At 42.9% G+C, this 21,395-nt stretch overlaps 1 protein-coding gene across 2 annotated transcripts; it reads left to right on the plus strand.

Moving 5' to 3' along the window:
- Positions 1-47: 47 nt before the first annotated feature.
- STARD7 (StAR related lipid transfer domain containing 7) lies at positions 48-20,144 on the plus strand. Of its 2 annotated transcripts, none has more exons than XM_010984591.3 (8): positions 48-852; positions 9,674-9,882; positions 10,219-10,268; positions 11,539-11,649; positions 11,730-11,812; positions 12,252-12,351; positions 17,475-17,559; positions 18,368-20,144. In XM_010984591.3, exons 1-8 carry the CDS (start codon positions 527-529, stop codon positions 18,550-18,552), a joined length of 1,149 nt encoding a protein of 382 aa, XP_010982893.3. In that variant the 5' UTR covers positions 48-526; the 3' UTR covers positions 18,553-20,144. The 2 variants fall into 2 exon arrangements, with proteins under 2 accessions (XP_010982893.3, XP_064337974.1); XM_064481904.1 differs by lacking the exon at positions 48-852 and adding an exon at positions 8,125-8,281.
- Positions 20,145-21,395: the final 1,251 nt, after the last annotated feature.

Genomic DNA, 21,395 nt, shown 5'->3' on the forward strand with positions numbered 1-21,395 from the left:
TGACGCCGCCAATCAGCACCGGGAGTCATGGCCGCGCCCAGTCAGGGCCGGGCGGCGGGACCGGGGTAGGTTGCAGGCTGGCAGCGTGTGTGGCGAACGCGGGGCGCTCGGGACCTCGCCGCCACCTCACCGCTTCCCGCCAGCTCTGCACCACGACTCCTGGCGCCGGTTTGAAGACGTCAAGGAGGCAGGCGACCGACAGGGCTGACCCGCCGTCGGTTCGCCCGGGGCGCAGCCCGCACCAGCGAGCGCCTCTTGCAGCGGTTGTGGGCCTGCCCCCGCGGCCCCTGCCATGACCGAGTCCCTCCCCCAGAGGAGACTCGTCCTCAGCGGTTGCTGCAGAGAGAGATGAAGGACCTGTTAGACCGTGAGACTAGTTCGGGGCCCGCCAATTAGAGGGACTCGGCGGAAGGTCGCCTGCGGCCTCCCGGACTCGTTCTCTTCGCCGCGTGAGCGAGGCCTCGCTAGCCTCCGGGCGCGCGGCAGGCGCAGGGGGCAACGGGCCCCGGCGGAGCGCGCGGGCGACATGTTCCCGCGAAGGCCGCCGGCCGGCCTGGCCGCCTGGCTGGTGGGCGCGGCGGCGGCGGCCGGGCGCGCGGGGCTGCGGGGCGGGGGCCTGCTCGCCCTGCTGGCCAATCAGTGCCGCTTCGTGACGGGCCTGCGCGTGCGGCGCGCGCAGCAGATCGCGCAGCTCTACGGCCGCCTCTACTCGGAGAGCTCGCGCCGCATCCTCCTCGGCCGCCTCTGGCGCCGGCTGCGCGGACGCCCGGGCCATGCCTCTGCCTTGATGGCGGCGCTCGCCGGCGTGTTTGCGTGGGACGAGGAGAGGATCCAGGAGGAGGAGTTGCAGAGGTAGGCCCGGTGGCGAGGTCGTGCCTGTTCCCTGAGGTGGGGAGGCCGGGTGTGGAGGTGGGGACATGGAGCCCTGGGGCCTGCCTTGGCGGTCAGTGCCTCTCGTGTACCGAGTGGTACTGGAAGTGACGATGCAAGTAGCTTGATCCTATTGTAGCAAACCACGTTTCTTTATTGCCTCTATGTGTTAACTTGATTTGTCGAGTTAGAAATAACTGCAGGTGTAGGTTAGTGGAGGACGAAGACTTTGGGAAGCATGACACTGAAATAACATTGTGAAAAATAGGTATTCGGGGGGAGGGTATAGCTCAAGTGGTAGAGTGCATGCTTAGCATACACAAGGTCTGGGGTTCAAACCCCCATACCTCCTCTAAAAATAAGTAAACTTAATTCTCCCTCCCCCCTCCAAAAAAAGAAAAACAGATATTGAAGGCATGTAGGCCATTGTTCACGTAACCTTTTTTTTTAACTTGTGCATTATTTTTCATATCCTTCATTACAGGTTACTTACAAGCCATTGAATATAGTTTCCTGTGCTATACAGTAGGGCCTTGTTGTTTATCTATTCTCTGCATAGTAGTTTGTATATTCACGTAATCTTTAACACATCCAGAAAGGTGCAAATTCCAAACAGGTTTTAAACTTGACCTGAGGGTACAGATAATGCAGTTTACAAAATTATTTCATCCCGAATGGGACTTCATGAGAAATGCCAGGGGAGCGCTTTTGTCATTGTGATTCGTTGGCAGAATTATGAGGCTGGAAATGATTTTGCCCCCCCCCCCCCCATACAAACCAGAAGTGCAGACATTTTAACCTGGAAGAATTAGGTGAGTTTTATGCTACTGCCGCTAGAACTTTGGAAGTACAGTTTCATTAGGCTTAGAAATCACGCTGTCACCATCAGAACTTCTTCGTGAAAAGTGCAGTACCACTGATTAAAGTTTTCAATCCATGGTTCTAAACCTAGCCGAGCCCTTACAGTTTTCACGTAATATCATGGGGAAACCTTGCTTTGGGTCTTGTTTTACATTGTCACTGTATTTTCTTTTTAACAGATGTTCTTGAACTGTTCTATCTATCCCACCACACACACTGCCCCCTCAACTCTGAGACTGTGATTTCAAGAACGTAGGATTGTCCCCTACCCCAGATAAATCCCACACAAGTGTACTTATTTTAGCCATTTCTTCTGTTACTCCACATTTTTGGTTAGGTTAAAAGTGGAAATATTTCAGTAAAGTACCGTGACCTGTTTGGAGGTGTGGCACCTGGATGCCAGGCAGCTATTTGTGCAACACTGTGAATTGTGGGTAAATGCAGGTGTATCTTAAGAGCTGGTAATATTTTTCCTAGCAGGAAAGATGGCTTTTAAATGCAGTTTAAAATCATCACTACAAACAACCTTATTCACAAAAAAATTAAGATAGTGAAACGTGATGGGTAGCTTGCCTAGTTTCTGTCACTGTTCTTTTGCTATTTGTCCAGTGGTTCTAATTGTGTTCTTGGGTGTGAGAAATAAAATAATTTATGGGACAGAAACTTTTAAATTGAGAAATTACCAATTAAGTGTTTGAATTTTCATTCTGTCTTTTATGATGAAATACCCGTGTTCCACAGTGGTGAAAGTTGAAGGGAAAATTCCTAGTTGGATCTATTTGGGGAAGAGAAGAAAGACCAGGAAAGAGCTGTTGGGTACTAAAGAGAGGGAAGATGTTTTGGGGTGGGAGTTGAATAGCGTTAGGACCTAGGTGGTAAATGTCATTCTTTGGCTTATTTCGATGTTTTTATTTTTATGGACGATGTCCTAAGCCCTCTGATTTGCAGGAGCTGGAGGGGAAAATAAGATAGGAAATAGATGTGGTAAACATTTGAGTCAGTAGTGACTGCCCACTGTGGCAGAAAGAGATCAGATGGTTGCAACATTCTTGGTTCTAATCCAGCTGCTAAAGAGATACTGTTCTGCGATAACCCGCTTGGGAATTTCAGAAGCTTAGACAGAGGCCAGTGAGTTTACTTAAGGTGCCCTTTTTGACCCTCTCCAGAGTTGTTCCAGTGAAGCTCCTCGTTTAACACTCCATACCCATCTAATTCATGCTTGAATTCAGTCATATACTTAAAATTTGAGCAACTCACCCATTTTGATTTTTTTTTTAATGTCTCTGTAGGGAGGCAGACATGCTGTTCAACTGCGTCTTGATTGTACAGTGATTTCACAGGTTTTTGTTTTCATAGCTTATCATGTTTGTATTTTCTTGCATGAAGTATTTGGAGCACAGGTTAACTTTTTTTGGCTTGGTGTTTAAATATTATTTGCTTTAAAGGAAGCACTGCTCAGGTTGTCACAGCTAGCTTAGAACATCTTAGATTTTGTTTGTTCTAATGAGACGATTTTGGGTATGATTTCTTCCATAATGGAGCACAGTTGAGCGTGCCTCGGGACAAGTGCATTTCTTTCATTAATGGAAAAAGCATAATTGTCCCATGGCCCCTAAATCCCAGCCCTTGGCCCTTCTGTGCTGTTTCTGTACCAACGTGCCCTGGTACAAACTAATTCTGATACTGTTGTCTTAATCAAACAGTGATGGAGCATGCAGGACCTCTCTTTGAATGTGTGCTTTAAAGTGGCATGTGTTTTTTCTTATGTTAGTTAAATTTCTTTTCAGAATGACAAAGAAAAACCTTGCTTTCCATTCTCCTGTGCTTAAGAACATCTTAACAGATAGGAACTCATTAATCGAGGAACAGCAAGAAAATTTGAGAAAAGAAGTAACTGGAACAAAGTGGCTTTGACTCACTGATAGGCCATGTGTAGAAATTAGGACTTTTAATGCTTAGTCTAGTATTCTTACCCAATTGGCTTCAGTTAAACGATCAAACAAAATAACTTTTAATCACTGTTTTTGGTGCTAGCTGGCAATCTGTGAGCCAAGGGAAAACCTTTTGGAAAAATACAGCAGTAATTTTTGATTGCTTTGGAACATTAAAAAAGTTTTTTACAGGAAGAAAAAGAGGAAGGAAGTTAAGAAATATGAAAGGCTAGGGGAAAATGTTCCATTAATCTCTCCCCTCTTTTTTTAAAAGTTACAATTCATTACTCTAGAAGTTTGAGTAAATAAGTGCCTGTGAAGTTTCGTAAAGAAAATTGTCCATTTCGGTCTTTCAGAGCATTCAGAATACTTTTAACTTTTCAGTGTTCTATTGATTAGATAAATGATCAACAAAATGTCCTTTTGGCTTAAAGGAACTTTTTTTTTTTTGCCCCTGTCATTTGAGGGTTTTTACTATTATACCTTTGCAGATAATCAGAAGTGTGTAAAAGCTGACTTAAATTTTTTGAGATTGCCTTGATTATTTTATAGTTAACCAGTTTGGCCCAGAATTGCAGTGAGCTGGTTGATGTCTTTTACTGCTGGGTATGTCCCATAACGATTGTACTTGATGAAGTTCTCTAACTTTGACCGTAACTGGGAACTTGAGGAGAGGATCATTGAAATGAGGCAGTTGTCTTGCTGAAGTTACTGATTGCAGGGACGGCTTCATCTGAATTGTTTTGGAGCCTTATATCAAGCTGTACACCTAGGGCAGGGAGGGGCCCCTAAATGAGCCAAATATGATTATACTTATTTTTCTGTTTTATTGATGTTATGCCTTCAATTTCCATAGGTCTTAGTCCATCCAGTCTTTCTCAAATATTGAAATGACTTCAGTTTTGGAGAAAGGAAAGCATTGACTGTCTTCCCTTGATCCTCTTACTAATCAGCTGGTTCTGTTACTATTTGGGGAATAATCTCTTTTGTCCTTCTTTCCTCTCTTCTTATTGCTTGTTTAAGTCTATTAGATAACAAGGTTTAGACACCTATCCCATCCAAATAAGATTGGGTACTGCAGGCTAACTTGAGGTTTATGATGAGAGGTTTTTCCTTCACATATATGATGGTGACCGTGTGCCTGTGTGCTAATAATTATGTCTGTCATGTCAGAGTTTAGGAGTTGAGACCCTTCTGAGATTCTTGAACCTGGAACATGACAATCATTGATGTTTTCATGATGTAATCTCACTCCAGCATTCACATTGTGCTCTTCAAAGAATGAATGTCATACCTTCACAAGACATCGCTATCCCCCTCTAGGGACTTAGTCTCATGTCTAATCAAGGCCACCTGGTGACCTTTAATCAGGTAGGAGAGGTTGATGAAGCAGTGGGTCAGAGGCTCTGCTGAGTCTTAGAAGGCTGTTAAAAATATCGCCTATAGACATACAGTTTAATTTCCTTAAAACCATGTTACTATATAATTTTATGAGCCTCTAATGTATTTTTAATGAGATGTTCCTGCCTCTCTTTATTATGTGATAAGAAGGACATTCAAGAGTCATGCTTGGTTTTTACCAAAGACTGCTTTACTGGTTCCTGAGAAGTGCCATAGCTGGTTCCACAGGATGCCTGGATTATTCTCTGAGCAGGTCTAGCTATGGTTTTACTTTTGCTTTCTCCTCTTTAAGGTCTTATTGCCTACTTTAAAGTTCCTTCCCTTTTTCTACAGTTGGACAGTTTTTACAGTGATAGCAGTCAATCCTATTTTGCAACTTTTGATTCAAATTGAAACTTTAAAAAGAATGGTTAAACCTTTTTCATCAGAACATCAGTATAAATTGTACTGGCTAGGGTACTTGGTTGCAAGCAAACTGAGATTGGTTAACTTAAGCCAAAAAGAGATTAATCAGAAAGGTGTTAGGTCACTCAGATCATTGACAGGAAGGCCAGGGAACAGGTTGGCCAAGAGAACAGCCAGGACCTGCTACAGGAATACTCTTTGGGCAGTATTGTTGGTTGTGTTTCCTAGATTGGTTGGATTCTCAACTCCCTCAAGATCACAGAGAAAATGTAAAACCTGTGCCTTGTGTCAGTTCCTCAAGATTCAAATCCTCTACCAGAAGTCTCTGATTAACCTCACTTAAATTAGGAGCTGTGCTGTCACTGCTAGGGGTTAACAGGGGGGCTGTATCCCACCTATTTCGGGATTCTCCCCAAAGAGAAAAAGATCTCAGGCAGTTAAAACAACAAATGTCCCCATAGATAAATATTTTCATCTAAGTCCAAAGTTCAAAATTCAGAGAATTGGAACTTTAGAGCTAATAGAAACCTTTAAGGAATAGTATCCCCACTTTATAGGTGGGAAAAGGGAGGGCTTTGCAAGTAAAATGACTTGCATAGGATCACACCACTAGTTGGCAGAGCCAGGACTTGAAAAGAACCCAGATCTCTACCCTCACCATCGCTTTGGATTGCTCTAAACTTTAATCTTGGTTTACCAGTGTAACATTGAAATTTTGGCTTTTAAAGCAGTGTATAAATGTGATCTTTAAGTAAGAATTTGAATTATTGAGGGCTACTTCCATATTTATTTATTCACTCAATTTATTCAGTGAACATTTGTTGAGCATGTCATGTCTACCAGGCACTTGATTGGAGCTGGAAATGAAAATATGAAAAAGACTGATTCTGAGCCTTTAGGGAATTCACAGCATAGTAAGTGGGACAGATATAAAGATAGATTAATTATAAGATAATGTGATATGTTTCTATAGAGGAATAAATGTAAAAGTGTATATGGTTAACTCTGCCTAGGAGTTAACCTTGAACTGTGTGTTTTTCTGGAAGGTTGAGGAGGAGTAATAGACAGGATGTGTCAGTAGGTGGTGTCTTCAGTCTTGTATCACAGAAGCATTTGTATGTGACACAGCCAGCAATCTTGCTTTCCTATTTGCTACTTAAAGGTTTTGGGGAAAATGCAAGCCATGTTTTTAAAAAATATAAATAAAATGTTTCACGTATATAAGAAGGTTTAAAGAATAACATGAATGTTACAAATGCACTTACATTTAAGATATAAAATATTGTAAATACAGTTAAAGCCTTTTCTGGACCCTTTCCCAACTGAAGTATCCTCTGTCCTCCAGATTATCCCTGTTTGTTGTATTCCATTCCCATCTGTCTTTATACATATGTATACATCCCTAAATGATATATAATGACACATCATTTAACTTTTTTTTTTTAATGGAGGTACTGGGGATTGAATCCAGGACCTCGTACATACTAAGCATGTGCTCTTCTACTGAGCTGTAACCCACCCCATATGGTATTGTTTTGAATATTTTAAAGCTTTATGCAGCCCTGGACAAAATACTAACAAACTGAGTCCAGCAACATATAAAAAGGATTATATTCCATGAACAAGTGGGATTTATCCCAGGAAAGCAAGGCTAGTTCATCATATAAAAATCAATTTAATATATTGCATTATTAGAATGATGTACAAAAACCACATGATCATGATCATCTTAATAGATGCAGGAAAAGCATTTGACAAAATCCAACCTCCTTTCATAACAACAAAAAAAAATTCACGAACTAGGAATAGAAGGAAACTTCCTCAACATGGTAAAGGGTATCTACAAAAAACACAGCTAACAGCATAGTTAATGGTGAAAGATAAAGCTTTTGCCTAAGATCAGGAGCAAGACAGATGTCTGCTCACCCTTCAACATTGTACTGCATAATCTTGCCAGGGAAATTAGGCAGGACAAAGAAATGAAAGGCATCCAGATTGGAGAAGAAGGTAAAACTAACTCTATTTACAGCTAACATGATCTTGTATATAGATAATTGTAAGGAATCCATAGGAATTTATTAGAGCTAATAAATAAGTTCAGCAAGCTTGCAGGATATAAGATCAGTTTACAAGGTTGTGTTTCTGTAAACTAGCAATGAACAGTCTGAAAATAAAGTTAGGAAAACAATTTCATTTGCCATAGCATCAAAAAGAATAAAATACTAAGGAATAAATTTAACAAAATAAGTACAAGACACCCTGAAAACCACAAAAGATCATTGAAAGAAATGTTAAAAGACGTAAATAAATGGAAGGATATACTGTGTTCATGGATTGAAAGTCTTGATATTGTTAAGACGGCAGTACCACCCAAAGTGATCTGTAAATTCAACACAGTTCCTATCAAAATCATAGCAGGTTATTTTGTGAAAATTGACAAGCTAATACCAGTGCTTAGATGGAAATGAAAGACCCAGAATAGTCAAAACAGTCTTGAAAAAGGACAGAATTGGAGGACTCACCCTTCCTGACTTTAAAACGTACTACAAAGCTACAGTGATTAAGATGATATGGTACTGGCATAAGGATAGATATATGAATTGTAGGTATATACAATTTTAGAGTTTAGAAATAAACTCTTACCATTATGGTCAATTTGATTTCTCAATAAAGGTGCCAAGACAATTCAGTGGAGAAAGAATAGTCTTCAACAGATGGTGCTGGGACAACTGAAGATGCACATGCAAAATAGTGAATTTACACCCCCTGCCTCACACCATACACAGAAATTTAATTGGATCAAAGACCTGAATGTAAGCTAAAACCCTTAGAAGGAAATATAGGCATAAGTTCTTAATGACCTTGGATTAGGCAGTGGTTTCTTAGATAAAAAAAACACCAAAAACTAAGCAATCAAAGAAAAAAGATTAACTGGACTTTATCAAAATTGAAAACTTTTGTGCGTTAAAGGTTACTATCAAGAAAGTGAATAATCTAAGATTTCAATAGATCTTTCTCCAGAGAAGATAAACAAATGTTCGGTAAGCACATGAAAATACGCTCAACATCATTAGTCGTTATTCGGAGAATACAAATAGAAGACCACAATGAGATAGCACTTCACACCCAGGAGGATTGTTAGAATCAAAGAGATGGACAAGAACAAGTGTTGGCAAAGATGTGAAGCAGTTGGAACCCTCATACATGGTTGGTATGAATATAAAATGGAACAGCTGCTTTGGAAAATAATCTGGCACTTCCTCAAAAAGTTAAACATTGAATTACCATGACCCAGCAAATAACACTCCCAGGAATCTACCCAAGAAAACAAAAGCTTATGTGTATACAAAACTTGTACGCCAGTATTCACAGCAGTATTATTCATAATAGCCAAAAAGTGGGAACTACCGAAATGTCCATCACCTGGTGAATGGATAAACAAAATGTGATACATCCATAGAGTGGAATATTATTTAGCCGTAAAAAGCATAAAGTACAGTGTGAATGAACCTTGTAAATATGCTAAGTGAAAAAAGCCAGATCGAAGAGATCATCTATTGTAAGATTCCATTTATATGAAATGTCCAGAATAGGCAAGTCCATAGCGTCAGAAGGTAGGTGAGTGGCTCTCAGGGGCTGTGAGGAGTGACTACTGTTGGGGATGGGTTTCTCTGGGGGATGACAACAGTGTTCTGGAATTAGTGGTAATGGTTGTACAACCTTGAGACTATACTAAAAAGCACTGAATGGTATACAGTAAAAGGATGATTCTTATCATATATGAGTTACCTCTTTAAAAGAGAGGAGGAAAAATACATAAATACTCTTATAATGTGATAGGAAGACAACGCAATAAAAATGGGCAAAACATCAAATGACCTTCATAATTATAAATCATAATGATTAACATTTGAAGGCTAATTATATGCCAGGTACTAAGCACTTTACATGTAAATTTATTTAATATTTACAGTCAACCTTTGAAGTAGGTACCATTATTATCCGCGTTTTACAGATTAAGAAGTAAGGATTGGTTAAGTAATGTAACACTCTAGTTGATGAATGTTGGACTAGGATTCAGACTCATATTTTTATTCACTACACTTTATACTGCTTTAAACCCACGCTGTTCTGTACTCTTGTTTGTGTGGACGTTTCATTTCACAGGACTGACTATGCACTGTGCCTGTTTTTTTCCTTTCCAGATCCATTGATGAGATGAAACGGTTGGAGGAAATGTCAGGTTTGTTTCAGAGCTCTGGAGTTGAACGCCCCCCTCCCGAACCAAAATCCCAAACCCAAGGGCATGAGGATTCAGGAGGCAAAGAGCAACCGTGGGAAATGGTGATGGACAAGAAACACTTCAAGCTGTGGCGGCGGCCCATTGCAGGCACCCACCTTTACCAGTACAGAGGTGAGCCCAGCCCGGCTGCCTGGGGGTGTGCTCCGCGGTCGGCGGGTGCACAGCGCTGTGTTCCTCCTGCTCTCCAAACTCTTCTATTCTGGTTGTTCCTCAGGAAATTTGCCCTGGTTTGCTGTTTGTTGTTTTTCCTCTCCCAGATGACGAGCGTCTCCATGTCTTTGCTATACTTTGCTATAGATTGTCTAACTTTGCTGCCCCAATGTGACTTCTCATTCCCGAATCTGCCTCTAAGATCTGTCAGTGCTCTGTAATTGAGATGCAGTTAAGTGACAGTGAGGTGAGTGATGAGACCGTGGCAAACATCCGTATTCTTTCCTGTCGTTCTAGTTTTTGGAACCTACACGGATGTGACACCCCGGCAGTTCTTCAATGTTCAGGTGAGTAAATTTTTCTCCCCAGTCTTGGAGCTGCTGAGCCTAGAAATCTACTTGCCATTGTCTGCATGAGTCATTTCTCTGACTCAGAGGACACTGGCTTCAGTACGTCCATCTGTCTCTGAACCCTCATCTCATGTCCAATAGCATCTGGGTAAACGTTAGACTTAGGATTTCTTTGTTTGTCCAGTGGGGATAAGGCTGATTTAATCCCTTACAGGGGCTGTTGGGAAGATCAAATAGAGGGATGGATTTGAGTGCTTTAATTTATCTTATAAGGCTTTATGGTTTTTTTTCTAAACAATTTGAGGGTAGGTTATATACCCTTTATTCCAAAATCCTTTGATACGTATATTTTAAAAACTAGACGTATTCGCTTAACTAGCCATGGTACCATTATTAGCCAGTAAATGTACCACTGATGCAGTATTTACAGAAGCTTTGTTTGTGTTCCAGATTTATCTGTTGGCCCAATGATGTCTTTTATGGGATTTTCCCCTTCCGTGCGGATCCAGTCAGGATTTAGTAGTCTGAAACTAGTCCACAGTGACGGTGTTTATTTAGTAAAGATGAAAGGTGTCTGTTCAAAGACTGCTTTCCTCCTTGGAGGGAAATGTATGAAAAGGGGAGGTGGGATTACCCAGGGTTCTATAAAAAAATTTTTTTCCCTTCCTGGATCTTTCTTGTTTTACTGGACTTGCAGTCACTACTTTGATGATTATAACACCCCCTGTGAATATACAAGAGCATGCTTTCCCATAAGCACTGAATTTTGTCAGTCTGTATTTAATTTTTGTTGGTTTGGATGTTTATGATCTGTGTTGTATTTTGAAATTCCTTAGTTACTAGTGATGCTAGAAATTTTTAAAAATACGCTACTTGAATTTGTGTGAGGTGTCTGCTCGTGTTTTTGGACTTTCTGTCTGTTGATAACTTACTAGAATTATTTTACCCTTACCTGTTTATATCACTGTCTGCTGTATTTTCCCCAGACATATCTATTGTGATATTTTTTTCTTACACTTTCTTTGATTTGGCTTTTTCTTGTTAAGATTGACTTTCTAGGTAATGGTAGTGGCCTACAAGAAGGGATTTTAAAAGACTCTTATGTAGTGAACACAGCCATGTCTTTTGACACTCTGGCACTGCCTTTTGGGTCAGATCACTGTTTTCAGAAGAAGGTCCTTGGGTCAGAGGTCCAGGCATCTGGAGACATCTCCCGCAGCTCTGTTTTGGATCTCTTGGGCTCTCATGGTCTTTTCTCTTCCCGCAGCTGGATACAGAGTATAGAAAAAAGTGGGATGCCCTGGTGATCAAGCTGGAAGTGATTGAGAGGGATGTGGTTAGTGGATCTGAGGTTCTTCACTGGGTAACCCATTTTCCTGTGAGTATTTTCTCTTCTGGTTTTACTTTTATCATGTCCATGTGAGGCAGCGCACTAATCCTGCCCCTCCTTTCCTTTAGTATCCAATGTACTCACGGGATTATGTTTATGTTCGGCGGTACAGCGTGGATCAGGAGAACAACGTGATGGTGTTGGTGTCACGGTATGTATGGTGACCTGTGGCTCCTGCTCAGTCCCCTTAGCTGTGTCCTTCGTTCATTTGTGTCTGTGGTGGGAGTGTGCTTGTCCTCAGTGCCTTAGAGGTGAAGCCAGGGCCCCGTGCATCCCAGCTAGAACGTGAGTGGGCTGTGAGGACTGAGGGGATGTAAGCTTTTCAGTAAACTAACGAATTTAGTTCCTTAATGTTGACAATTAAAAAAAGAAATGCTCTCTTCTTCAACACAAAGCCTAGCGAGCCAGGAATCACCAAGTTAACTCACTTGGTTTTTAGAACTTATTTTATATTCATTCATCTTAGTGACTTCTGTTTTATTTTAAGATTAGAGGCAGCCTTTTAGATTTTCCTCTTAACTTTAGCTCCTGTATTATTTTCCTTGTAGACAGTAAATTACTAAGAGTTTCCTTAACTTTTCTCTTCCTAGTGCCGTGGAGCACCCTAGTGTGCCAGAGTCTCCAGAATTTGTCAGGGTCAGATCATATGAGTCCCAGATGGTTATCCGTCCCCACAAGTCATTTGATGAGGTGAGTTCTGCACCATCCAGGAGGTGATGTGGAGTGGCTTTGGGATTTTCTCACGGAGTGCCTTTTATCTGAACCCGGGGAGCTTGGCTTGCTGTGCCCAGTGGTTCTTGAACGTGGCACACATCAGAATCCCCTGGAGCTTGTTACAGCAGTGCTGGGCTGTGGCTGAGAATTTGCGCTTTTTAAGAAGTTCCCAGGTGAGGCTGATGCTGCTGGTCTGGGGACCACCCTTGAGGACCCCTGCTGTAGAACATTGTACCTGGAGACCCCCCTAGACAAAGCAGTGGTGGCCATTGGCTCCCGTTACTGCGGGACAGCTTGGAGATGATGGCCCCTGACTCGTCAGCCGGTCGGTGGCAGCGTTCTTGGGTGAGCACCTTTCCCATCAAAATTTCACCACAGTGGGCAGAACACCTGCCACCTTTCTGGACTCTGTTTCCTTGTCTGTAAAATGAGAGAGCTAGATTCATGCTCTCTGCCTTCTTTAAAATTTTGTGACCTTTCTTTGAGAGAAATATTTTCTTCAACTTAGTGCAGTGTTTTATTTTTTATTTTTTTAGCCAAATCTCTGTTGAGTGTACATATTCATTATTGCGGTTGCTGGCTTTAGTTCTGTTTCACTTTATAATGGCTTTGTTTTAGAGCTGTATGACTGTTCTTTTAGCATGGTTTTGTTCTCGGCAAGTTGTTTCATTTCTCCACCTGAAGTGGGACTTCTGGTGTGACGGGAATGGTGGTTCGCCTCAGTCGGTGTGGTGTTTCACTCTTGTTTTACTGGGAGATCTATGTGTTACTTCTGCATCATTTTTAGAGCAGTATTTTTCAAACCACGGACTGCTACCCAATAGTGGAAGACAAAGTTAATTTAGTACTTAAAAAGAAAAGGAATTAATAGAAACTGAGTGTAAGTATATTTCATGAAACGTTTGGTTACAGAAGTATGTATGGGTGTGTGTGTATGAGAGAGAGAACTAGATTGCAGTATAAAAAGGATTATTCACAGTGTGTTGTAAATATAGTTAAAAATGTTGTAAAGTCCTTGCTTTAGAAGCTGGACAAGAAGTCTGCTGTTGGTGGCTAGCTACCTTTAGACTGGGGAGCCTGGGTCAGGGTGGGGATGGTGTGGGAGTCGGGATTGCACCTCACTCACTTTATGTTGCTTTTGAAATTTGAACCTTGGCCATGTAGTTCCTATTTGGGAAAAAAAAAAAAAGTGACGAGTTCCAGCATTACTGCTTTAGATACCATGACCGTGAGACAGCTCAGGCAGAGTTTTGCACCTGGCAGAGTGTGTTGCATCCAACAAATAATTTCAATTGGGGTGGGGGAACAATATGAATTAATCTGTATAATTCTTTTAGTATATTGTGGCAAGTTCTTATGCAAAAGGTTAGTTCTTTTGAAAAGTTGGTTCTTGTGAAAAGGCAGACTGTGGATGGAGGAGAGCAGGAAGGGCACTGGAGGCAGAGGACGTGATTCCACCAGAGACAAAGGTAGAAATGAGCCTGGGATGTTCAGAGACTTACTGTTCAAGAAGGAAGGTAGAGGTTAGGGAGGGGTGAAAAGTTACAGTCACCATGTGCAGAGGGACTTGAAAACCAGGCAGCTGAGTTGGGATTTGCCAGATGGGAAGTAGATCCTTGGGCCAAGGTATGGTGTTTGGTTTGTTTTACTTTTTATTGGGAAAATTTGAAATGTATACAGAAGGTGAAGAAGTAGGATAGTATAGTGAACCGTCTGTGTTCTTCCTGACAGTGACCGAGCCATGGCCAGACTTGCTTTGTCTGTTCCCTCCCCCGTTCCCTTTCCCACTCCCTGATTATTTGGAAGCAGATCCTTGCTTTGCTCTAGAAGAACCCTTACATGAATTCTTCCATAGATATTTCAGTATTTATCTCAAAAAGAAAAGAGATTATTGAAAACATAATCTCAATATCGTAATTCTCTAAAATCAGATATATATAGTGTTCAAATTTTCTTGATCTTCCATGAATTTTTTTGTAGTTGGTTTATTTGCATCAGGATCCAAAGATCCAGACATTGAAACATGTTCATACTGTCTGTAGCTTTGTATCTATCTCTTGAGTTCCCTCCTTTTTTTTTTTTTTTTTTTTTTTTTTTTGCGGTTATATTTATTGAAGAGCCAAGTTCTTTATTTGGATCTTGCTGGTTATATCCCTATAGTGTCCATAGTGTCATTTAACATGTCTCTGTCCCATGTGTTTCCTGGATGCGGATACTTCGATCTAGAGGCTTGAACAGATTCAGGTTGTTTGTTTCGAGGTTGTTATTAGAAGACAAACAATGTCTGATTTCCTCCTTTTTTTTGTGAATTTGGAAATGACGATTATTGCTCAGATCTATTTCATTTGAGGTTACAAAATGCTAATTTTGTAATTTCTTCATTCTTTCTTCACTTATTTCCATTTATTAGGTGAAATACTTTAGGTGAAAATTTCCTCATAAATTGTTTCGTTTCCTGTAGTTCACAGGGAAAGGGAAATAAGAGGAATGCTTGATTTGTTTCCTTCATTTACTAAGTTTTTTGGTGGGGGGTGGGGGTAGTAATTAGGTTTATTTATTTATTCTTAGAAGTACTGAGGATTGAACCCAGGACCTCATGCGTGCTAAGCATGCATTACACCACTTGAGCTCTATACCCTACCCCCATTTACTAGTTTTTTAAATAATGTATTATTTCTCTGTAGTGATTCTTCAAAGGTAAAGTTTCAGTTTTTTGTTTTTGTTTTTGTTTTTGTTTTTTAAAGAAATGCCTTTATAAACTCACAAATTTAAACATATTAGGTTGGTCTTAATCCATTACAGTTACTATTGTCGGTGCTCAAATTGTCACACTTTTGGCTGTTAGGAACCTCTTGTTACTAGCTGGAATCCTTTTGACTTGACCTCAGGAACTCTCCTGTTTTCTGTTATTATAAGGTATTCCAGGTTCATCTTGAATAGTTTTAGCTGTTAACCTGGAAATTAGCATTTCTTCTAGGGGCCCTGATGCCTTTTAAGGACATGGCATTTAACTACCACAGTTTGGCCTCTAGGAGTTCTCATAGCTCGGGGCTTGCTCATTGTTTTTAGGCCTTTTCAGAAGATAGAACTAAGTAATCAGGTTTGTTTGTTTGAAAGGTGCATCCTAAGTGCACACTAGTACTTTTAATTCAAATTCAGGACCGCAGAGTGTACGTCTATTTTGTCCTTAGGATATGTATACACTGTGTGCAAAATACTGAGTTTTAAAGTCACTCGAATTAGGTCCTCTCTTTGTGGTTTTTCCTACCAACTCAGGTCATACTTAGGTTCCTTGTTTGCTAGTTTTTTTAGATACTGCTTATTACATTTAAGTTTCTTCTATTAAATAATGCAAAAAGGTGGGAGGGTGTAGCTCAATGGTAGAGTGCCTGCTTAGCATGCATGAGGTCCTGGGCTTAATCCCCAGTACCTCTGTTGTGTGTGTGTGTGTGTGTAAAGAAATCACCACTTTAAAAATAAAAAATAAATAAAAATTTAAAAAGTAATAATGAAAAATGTGTGTTTCCAAAGTCAAATATGTAAAAGAAATAGAGTAATTTAGCTTACATCCCTGTTCCTTCTACCCAGTTCCTTCCTTCCAGTAGGTAACCATTGTTTTCGATATAAGCAGTAGTGGATGAGAACCCTGGTCTTTTGACTTGTGTTTTATGGGAAGAATAATTTAGTCTGTGTGTACTAACTCATTCAGTCTGGTAGCCAGCCTCTGTGGTGGGAGCTGTTACTGTTACCATCACGCGGGCTTCACCTCTCCTTCCTCTTTACCTCCGTGGTATTCAGTCTGTGTCTCTGTTACGGCACCTGTTTAACCTGTTAGTTGGAAGCTCCTGAGGGCAAGGACTGGCGCATTTTTATTTCCTCTGTGGTACCTAGCACAGTGCCAGACACAGAGCAGACATTCAGATACATGTTGAGTAAATGAATAAAAGGTTAAAACATTTCACCCAGGAAATAAAGAAGATGGATTTTGGTGTGAAGACATGAGAGGTTAAAGTCATAGTGCTGCCACCTACAGTTGTGGCCAGGCTGCTTTAAGCAGTGCAGACTTGGAAGTGGTTGTCTCTTACCCACTTTGGCTCACACCTCTCCTAGGCTCAGGATACCTAGAATCTCTTTAATCCTTATCCTCACTGTACCAGGCAATGTGCGGACTGAGCCAGAGAGTGGGTGCCTGGGCCTTGTGGTCAGAATTCTGGGTTCATCCTGGCTCTTGTTGAGTATGTGGGCTGCCCTGGGCAAAGTCACTTAGCCTCTTTGTGCTCAGTTTCCTCATGTATAAAATGGGGGATAACAGTACCTACCTAATAGGATTGTGAGCAGCTGAAGCAGTTCCTGGCATGTGGTTAAGTGCTGTATGTGTTTGCTATTAGTAGAAGTGGTAGTAGAGTTCGTATCATTTTGGTAAAGATTAAGATGTTTAAACACTGCAGGTAAGCGTAGGGTCCTCAGGACGCCCCCACGTTCACGTTCGAAGATTCCCTAGAAGGACCCAGCTTGCAGTCACTCTCATGGCTGAGATTTATCACAGTGACGCAGGAAGGATGCACAGCTGGATCAAAAGGAGAAGGACCCAGGCAGAATCTGGAGGAATCCACTGCAGGCTTCCTCCTCATGTGCTCCCTCCGTGAGGGCTCACAGAGCACGTCCTCCCCCAGCAACAAAGACACAGCAACGTCTGTGTGATTTTTTTTTTTCCTTGCCCGAGGAAGCCAATTAGAGATTCAGCACCCGAGATTCTTACTGGGGGCTGCTCACATTGGCGCCCTCTGCCTAGCTCATCCTAGAATCCCAGCCCCAAGAGGAAAGCAGATGCTCAGCATCAAGCGCACTGTTTGCACAGATGAGACCCAGGGAGCCACCCTTTAGCATTTAACTGTGGACTGGGAGCCGTCGGGAGCCAGGTTCCCAGACGCCAGCCTGGGGGCAGCCTCACAAGATCATAACCTCTCAGGTCTTCGGTGTTAATAACTCAGAATTTTTTGCACAGGGTGAAAAAAATGCCACTTTCCACCCCAGAATCTGATCTTGGTTGTTGTGTGTTATGTGGGGGGTAATTCATCTTTGTGGTTTTTCTTTTCCAGAATGGCTTTGACTACTTGTTGACATACAGTGACAATCCCCAGACTGTATTTCCTCGCTACTGCGTTAGTTGGATGGTTTCCAGTGGTGAGTGGGCACTTGTAAAGAGGGCCTGGAACCTGGGCTGAGCGTTTTTTTCTCTAGCTTCATAATGGCAACAAGGAGATTCATGCTCATCTCACTAAAGCCCTTTCAAGTTCATTCTTGAATATTGTTTTGAAGTTATTAAAGCTTCCAACTGCAATTTGGAGTGAGTCCCAAAAAGGAACTTAGGTTCAGAGGAGAGTTATAAGAAGAACATCAGCTTAATGCCTTAAATGTGGACTGTGCACATTAATATATTTTAAAATTTGCTGCTTAGTGTTGGAAGCCATAAAATCTAGCATAGAAAGTGTGATTACAGGACAGTCACCTGGAGAGAGGGGCCACCACCCTTGCCTGACAGAGGCTGCATGTCACTGCTGTGCCTGCGCCCTTCCCTTTTACTCTCTTGCCTTAAAAGCATCCTCATGTAGTTTCCTTCCTTCTGGTTCTCCACAGGCCCCTTCTTATACCTCAGGGGAGAATGATGAGGGAGAGATTGGGTGTTTCTGTTCAACATTTCCCTAAACAAGGTTGGCAGATACTTAGGCTGTGCCACTGATACATGATATTTTTTTAATCACCTGAAAGAGAGCCTTTGGGGATTTGTGTGACCTGATCAGCACCCCTTTTCACAGGGTCTCAGGGGTTATGGGTTGTTTTCACTCCCTGTACGCTTTGGTTGTCTGTCAGTCAGGCTGCGATCTCTGTTAAGGAGGCATTGGCTCCCTACCATGAAAGAAAGAGGCCCATCTGGTTTTAAGACTACTGCTGGGTTGTATGTCCGTCTGTCTAGATTTCCCTCTCCCAACAGGCATGCCAGATTTCCTGGAGAAGCTGCACATGGCCACGCTGAAAGCCAAGAACATGGAGATCAAAGTTAAGGACTACATCTCATCTAAGCCTCTGGAAGTGGGTAGTGAAGCCAAGGCCACCGCCCCATCTTCCGAGCGGAAGAGCGAGGGCAGCTGCGGCCCTGCCCGGATCGAGTATGCGTGAAGGACTTTGGGAGAAGAGGGACAGGCTGCTTCCAGCCCTGCCTCGGTTTCTTATCGCTCCGCTGCGGAACAGGACATGTGTTAGAGGTGTCTGCTGTAACCACCAGTGCAAGATAATTCAGCAGTGGTGTCCAGTCTCTTCAGAGCCCTTCTGCTCTTTATCAAAACAGAGGAGGCGGCATCCGTGGGGGCATTGTCATATTCTCAGGCCGAGCATTTTGAGATTCAGTATTTCACTGAGCTAATCTGGAACCAACGTCTCATCTCAGGCCAGAGGGGACGACATCTGTTGCTTCCTCTGAGTGGTTTCCTCCACCCACATTCCATTCTCAGCCTCGGTTCTGCAGTACTTTGGGTTTCCTTTGGTTCTGAACGTCCAGCTGGACCGACTGGGTGGTTGAGTCTCCAGTGAGGGTCATGGGGAGCGCTCTTGGTCACAGTCTTGGTGTTGAGGGGTGTGAACTGTTGCTTGGCAGTGTAAGTGCCTTGTCCTCACCTTGCTCCTACCTTTAGGGGCAAAGTTTGTACCAAGAAATGTCTCTTCACCTCCCATTCTTATCTCACTGACTCACCCTACCCGAAGCAGTTTCCGTGGAGTTGGCCAGTTCGTCTGTATTCACGGTCTATATTAACTTACGTCGTTGCCTCCTTCTGTAGCCCATTTACCAAGAACACTGGGAAGCTGATCCTTTTAGACATCACTCTGTATTGTCAGTGTTTTTGACAGGGTCAGTGGAAATGCTCAAACCATTACACTTTAGCATTTTTTTTTTAACCTTTGTGTCAAAAAGTGGGAATTGGGGAGTTGAATAGATTTTCCCATAGTCCAGCTGTACAGAGAACACCTTTTTGATTCAGGCATATTTTTCACACTTCAGGTTTGATTGGATGCCAAGGACTTGTCCATGTTGGGAGGCTACAGGCAGAGAGATGGGGGTTGGGCGGCTCCCTCTCAAAGCTGTAGACAAGCTGTGTGAACGAATAGATGGAATCTTGTCCCAAATGCTAATATAAGGAGGATGTGGTTTATGTGACCCTCTCTCGTTCCTCTGAAGAGGTTTTCCTCTTCTGAGCTGAAATAAAAGCAGACGGCGCAGTTTGGATACAGTCACAATCAGGTGGGATCGGTCTGGCCTAGCTGAGTGACTAGGTTCTCCCCCCAACCCCCGCTACCCTTTTGTGTTGTTGAAAAGAGGAGCTAAACCTGAGACTAACTTTAAGCCCCTTGACCTTTTTGTTGCCTAAGTTTTGTGCCAAGGAAATGCCTGCCCCGGTGTTTCATGTCTTGCCTTCTCTGCGTCGTTGGCAGAGCAGAGATGCGTCAGGCAGTCCCAGCTTCTTTTCTCTTCTCATCCCCAGGACATGACGCAGCCAGGGCAGAGCCCCTGGGTTCGGTGTGAATTTAGCGCCCGTGGTTTTTGGAACGTGGTCAGGTGTGGTGGGAGCACATGGGTGTTACGGAGCTGGGTGTGGCAATTTTACTCTGCACTTGGGGTTGGTCTGTACAGTTACTCGTGTCATTGTAATGATTTAACCCCTGACTGTGACATTTTTATCAAATGTGTGAATAAATACATAAAGATTGGTACCAAAGAGTGTGTCTTCAGACAGATGTTGGTGGGGAAATCTTGCCTGCTGGACTGACTTCTCCCTGATCATGAAGTTGGCACGTGGGAGCGGCGGAGCTTGGTCTTCCTCGGCGGTAACTGACACACAGCTCGCCCCTCGTCTAGACTGTCAGCCCTTTCCAGGTGACCTGTTTGGCAACTGAAAACAAACGACCTGTTACCACTTCCTTGTCTTGATCTACTACTGACCCATACCCTTTGCTTTAAAAGAAGGATCGACGGAGGAAACAATTTTGCTGATAGTATTACTAGGGAGGGAGTGAGGAGAGGAGGGGACTCAAGCCTGGGTGTGGACTGTGGGCACACATCAGGACCCTGGCCGGGGAGGGAGGGTGGAGAGCTCACAACGCGAGACCTGGTGGGAAGTGGGGTCACACAGGCCATCCTGCTGGAATGCAGATTTGTTCCAAGGTGATTGATACATCAGAGACACCCGGAGCATCACATGAATTTGTGATTTTGCCAGAGGGGAAACACTACGTGAACACAAATGCACAGCCAAACTACGACGGTCATCTCCCTGTTGCTCCCAAATAGTCACTGGAAAGACCCCTCTCCTGGCAGACTGCCTGTGAGAGGTCGTGTGCTATGCCGCACACGTGTCTGTGACCGTAGGTTTAGGAAGCTGGAGATTCTGGCCTCTGTCCTAATGCGGGGACCCCTGCTCAGCACCCCTGCCAAATCCAGGCTCTGCATGAGCAGTTCCGCTGAGAAGCAGCTGAGTTCTTGTTGTGAGCAACACTTCCGTGGTCAGACAGCTCTGGTTTCAGGAAGTTCTTTACCTGGAGACCAAATGTGCCTCAGTGTCTACCGCTGGGTCACACCCTGTCCTTGGAACGACACGAGAAAGTGCTCCCGTTGGACAGCACCTCGCGTTCTTGAGGATGGTGCTCATGGGACAGCTTTTCCTGTGGTTCATGTCATCTGCAGCTTCAAAAATCTTCCAGCTTTTTATTTTGAAAATGTTCATACATGTTGAGAAGTGGAAAGAGTAATGATACTAAGACCTTGTGTGCCTTCCCCTACCTTTGCTGGTTGTTCACTTGCTTTATCTTCCTCTCTGTACACACTTTGTTCCGGACTAGACTGTGTCCTAAAGTTGGTATGCTGGACCTCTAACCCCCAGTGTGACGGTGTTGGAGATGTGGCCTTTGGGAGGCAGTAGGTTTAGATGAGAGCATGTGGATGGGGCTCCCATGATGGGATTGGGGCCCTT

The sequence above is a fragment of the Camelus dromedarius genome, chromosome 33 (assembly GCF_036321535.1).
Source record: "Camelus dromedarius isolate mCamDro1 chromosome 33, mCamDro1.pat, whole genome shotgun sequence".
Classification (NCBI taxonomy): domain Eukaryota; kingdom Metazoa; phylum Chordata; class Mammalia; order Artiodactyla; family Camelidae; genus Camelus; species Camelus dromedarius.

What these genes read in the sequence shown, in the direction of transcription:
- STARD7 (XM_010984591.3), top strand. Translation starts at nt 527, where the DNA reads ATGTTCCCGCGAAGGCCGCCGGCCGGCCTGGCCGCCTGGCTGGTGGGC. An exon ending in GGCAGTTCTTCAATGTTCAG is followed by an intron (nt 10,269 to 11,538) that starts GTGAGTAAATTT and finishes CTCTTCCCGCAG; the next exon opens with CTGGATACAGAGTATAGAAA. An exon ending in TAGTTGGATGGTTTCCAGTG is followed by an intron (nt 17,560 to 18,367) that starts GTGAGTGGGCAC and finishes CTCTCCCAACAG; the next exon opens with GCATGCCAGATTTCCTGGAG.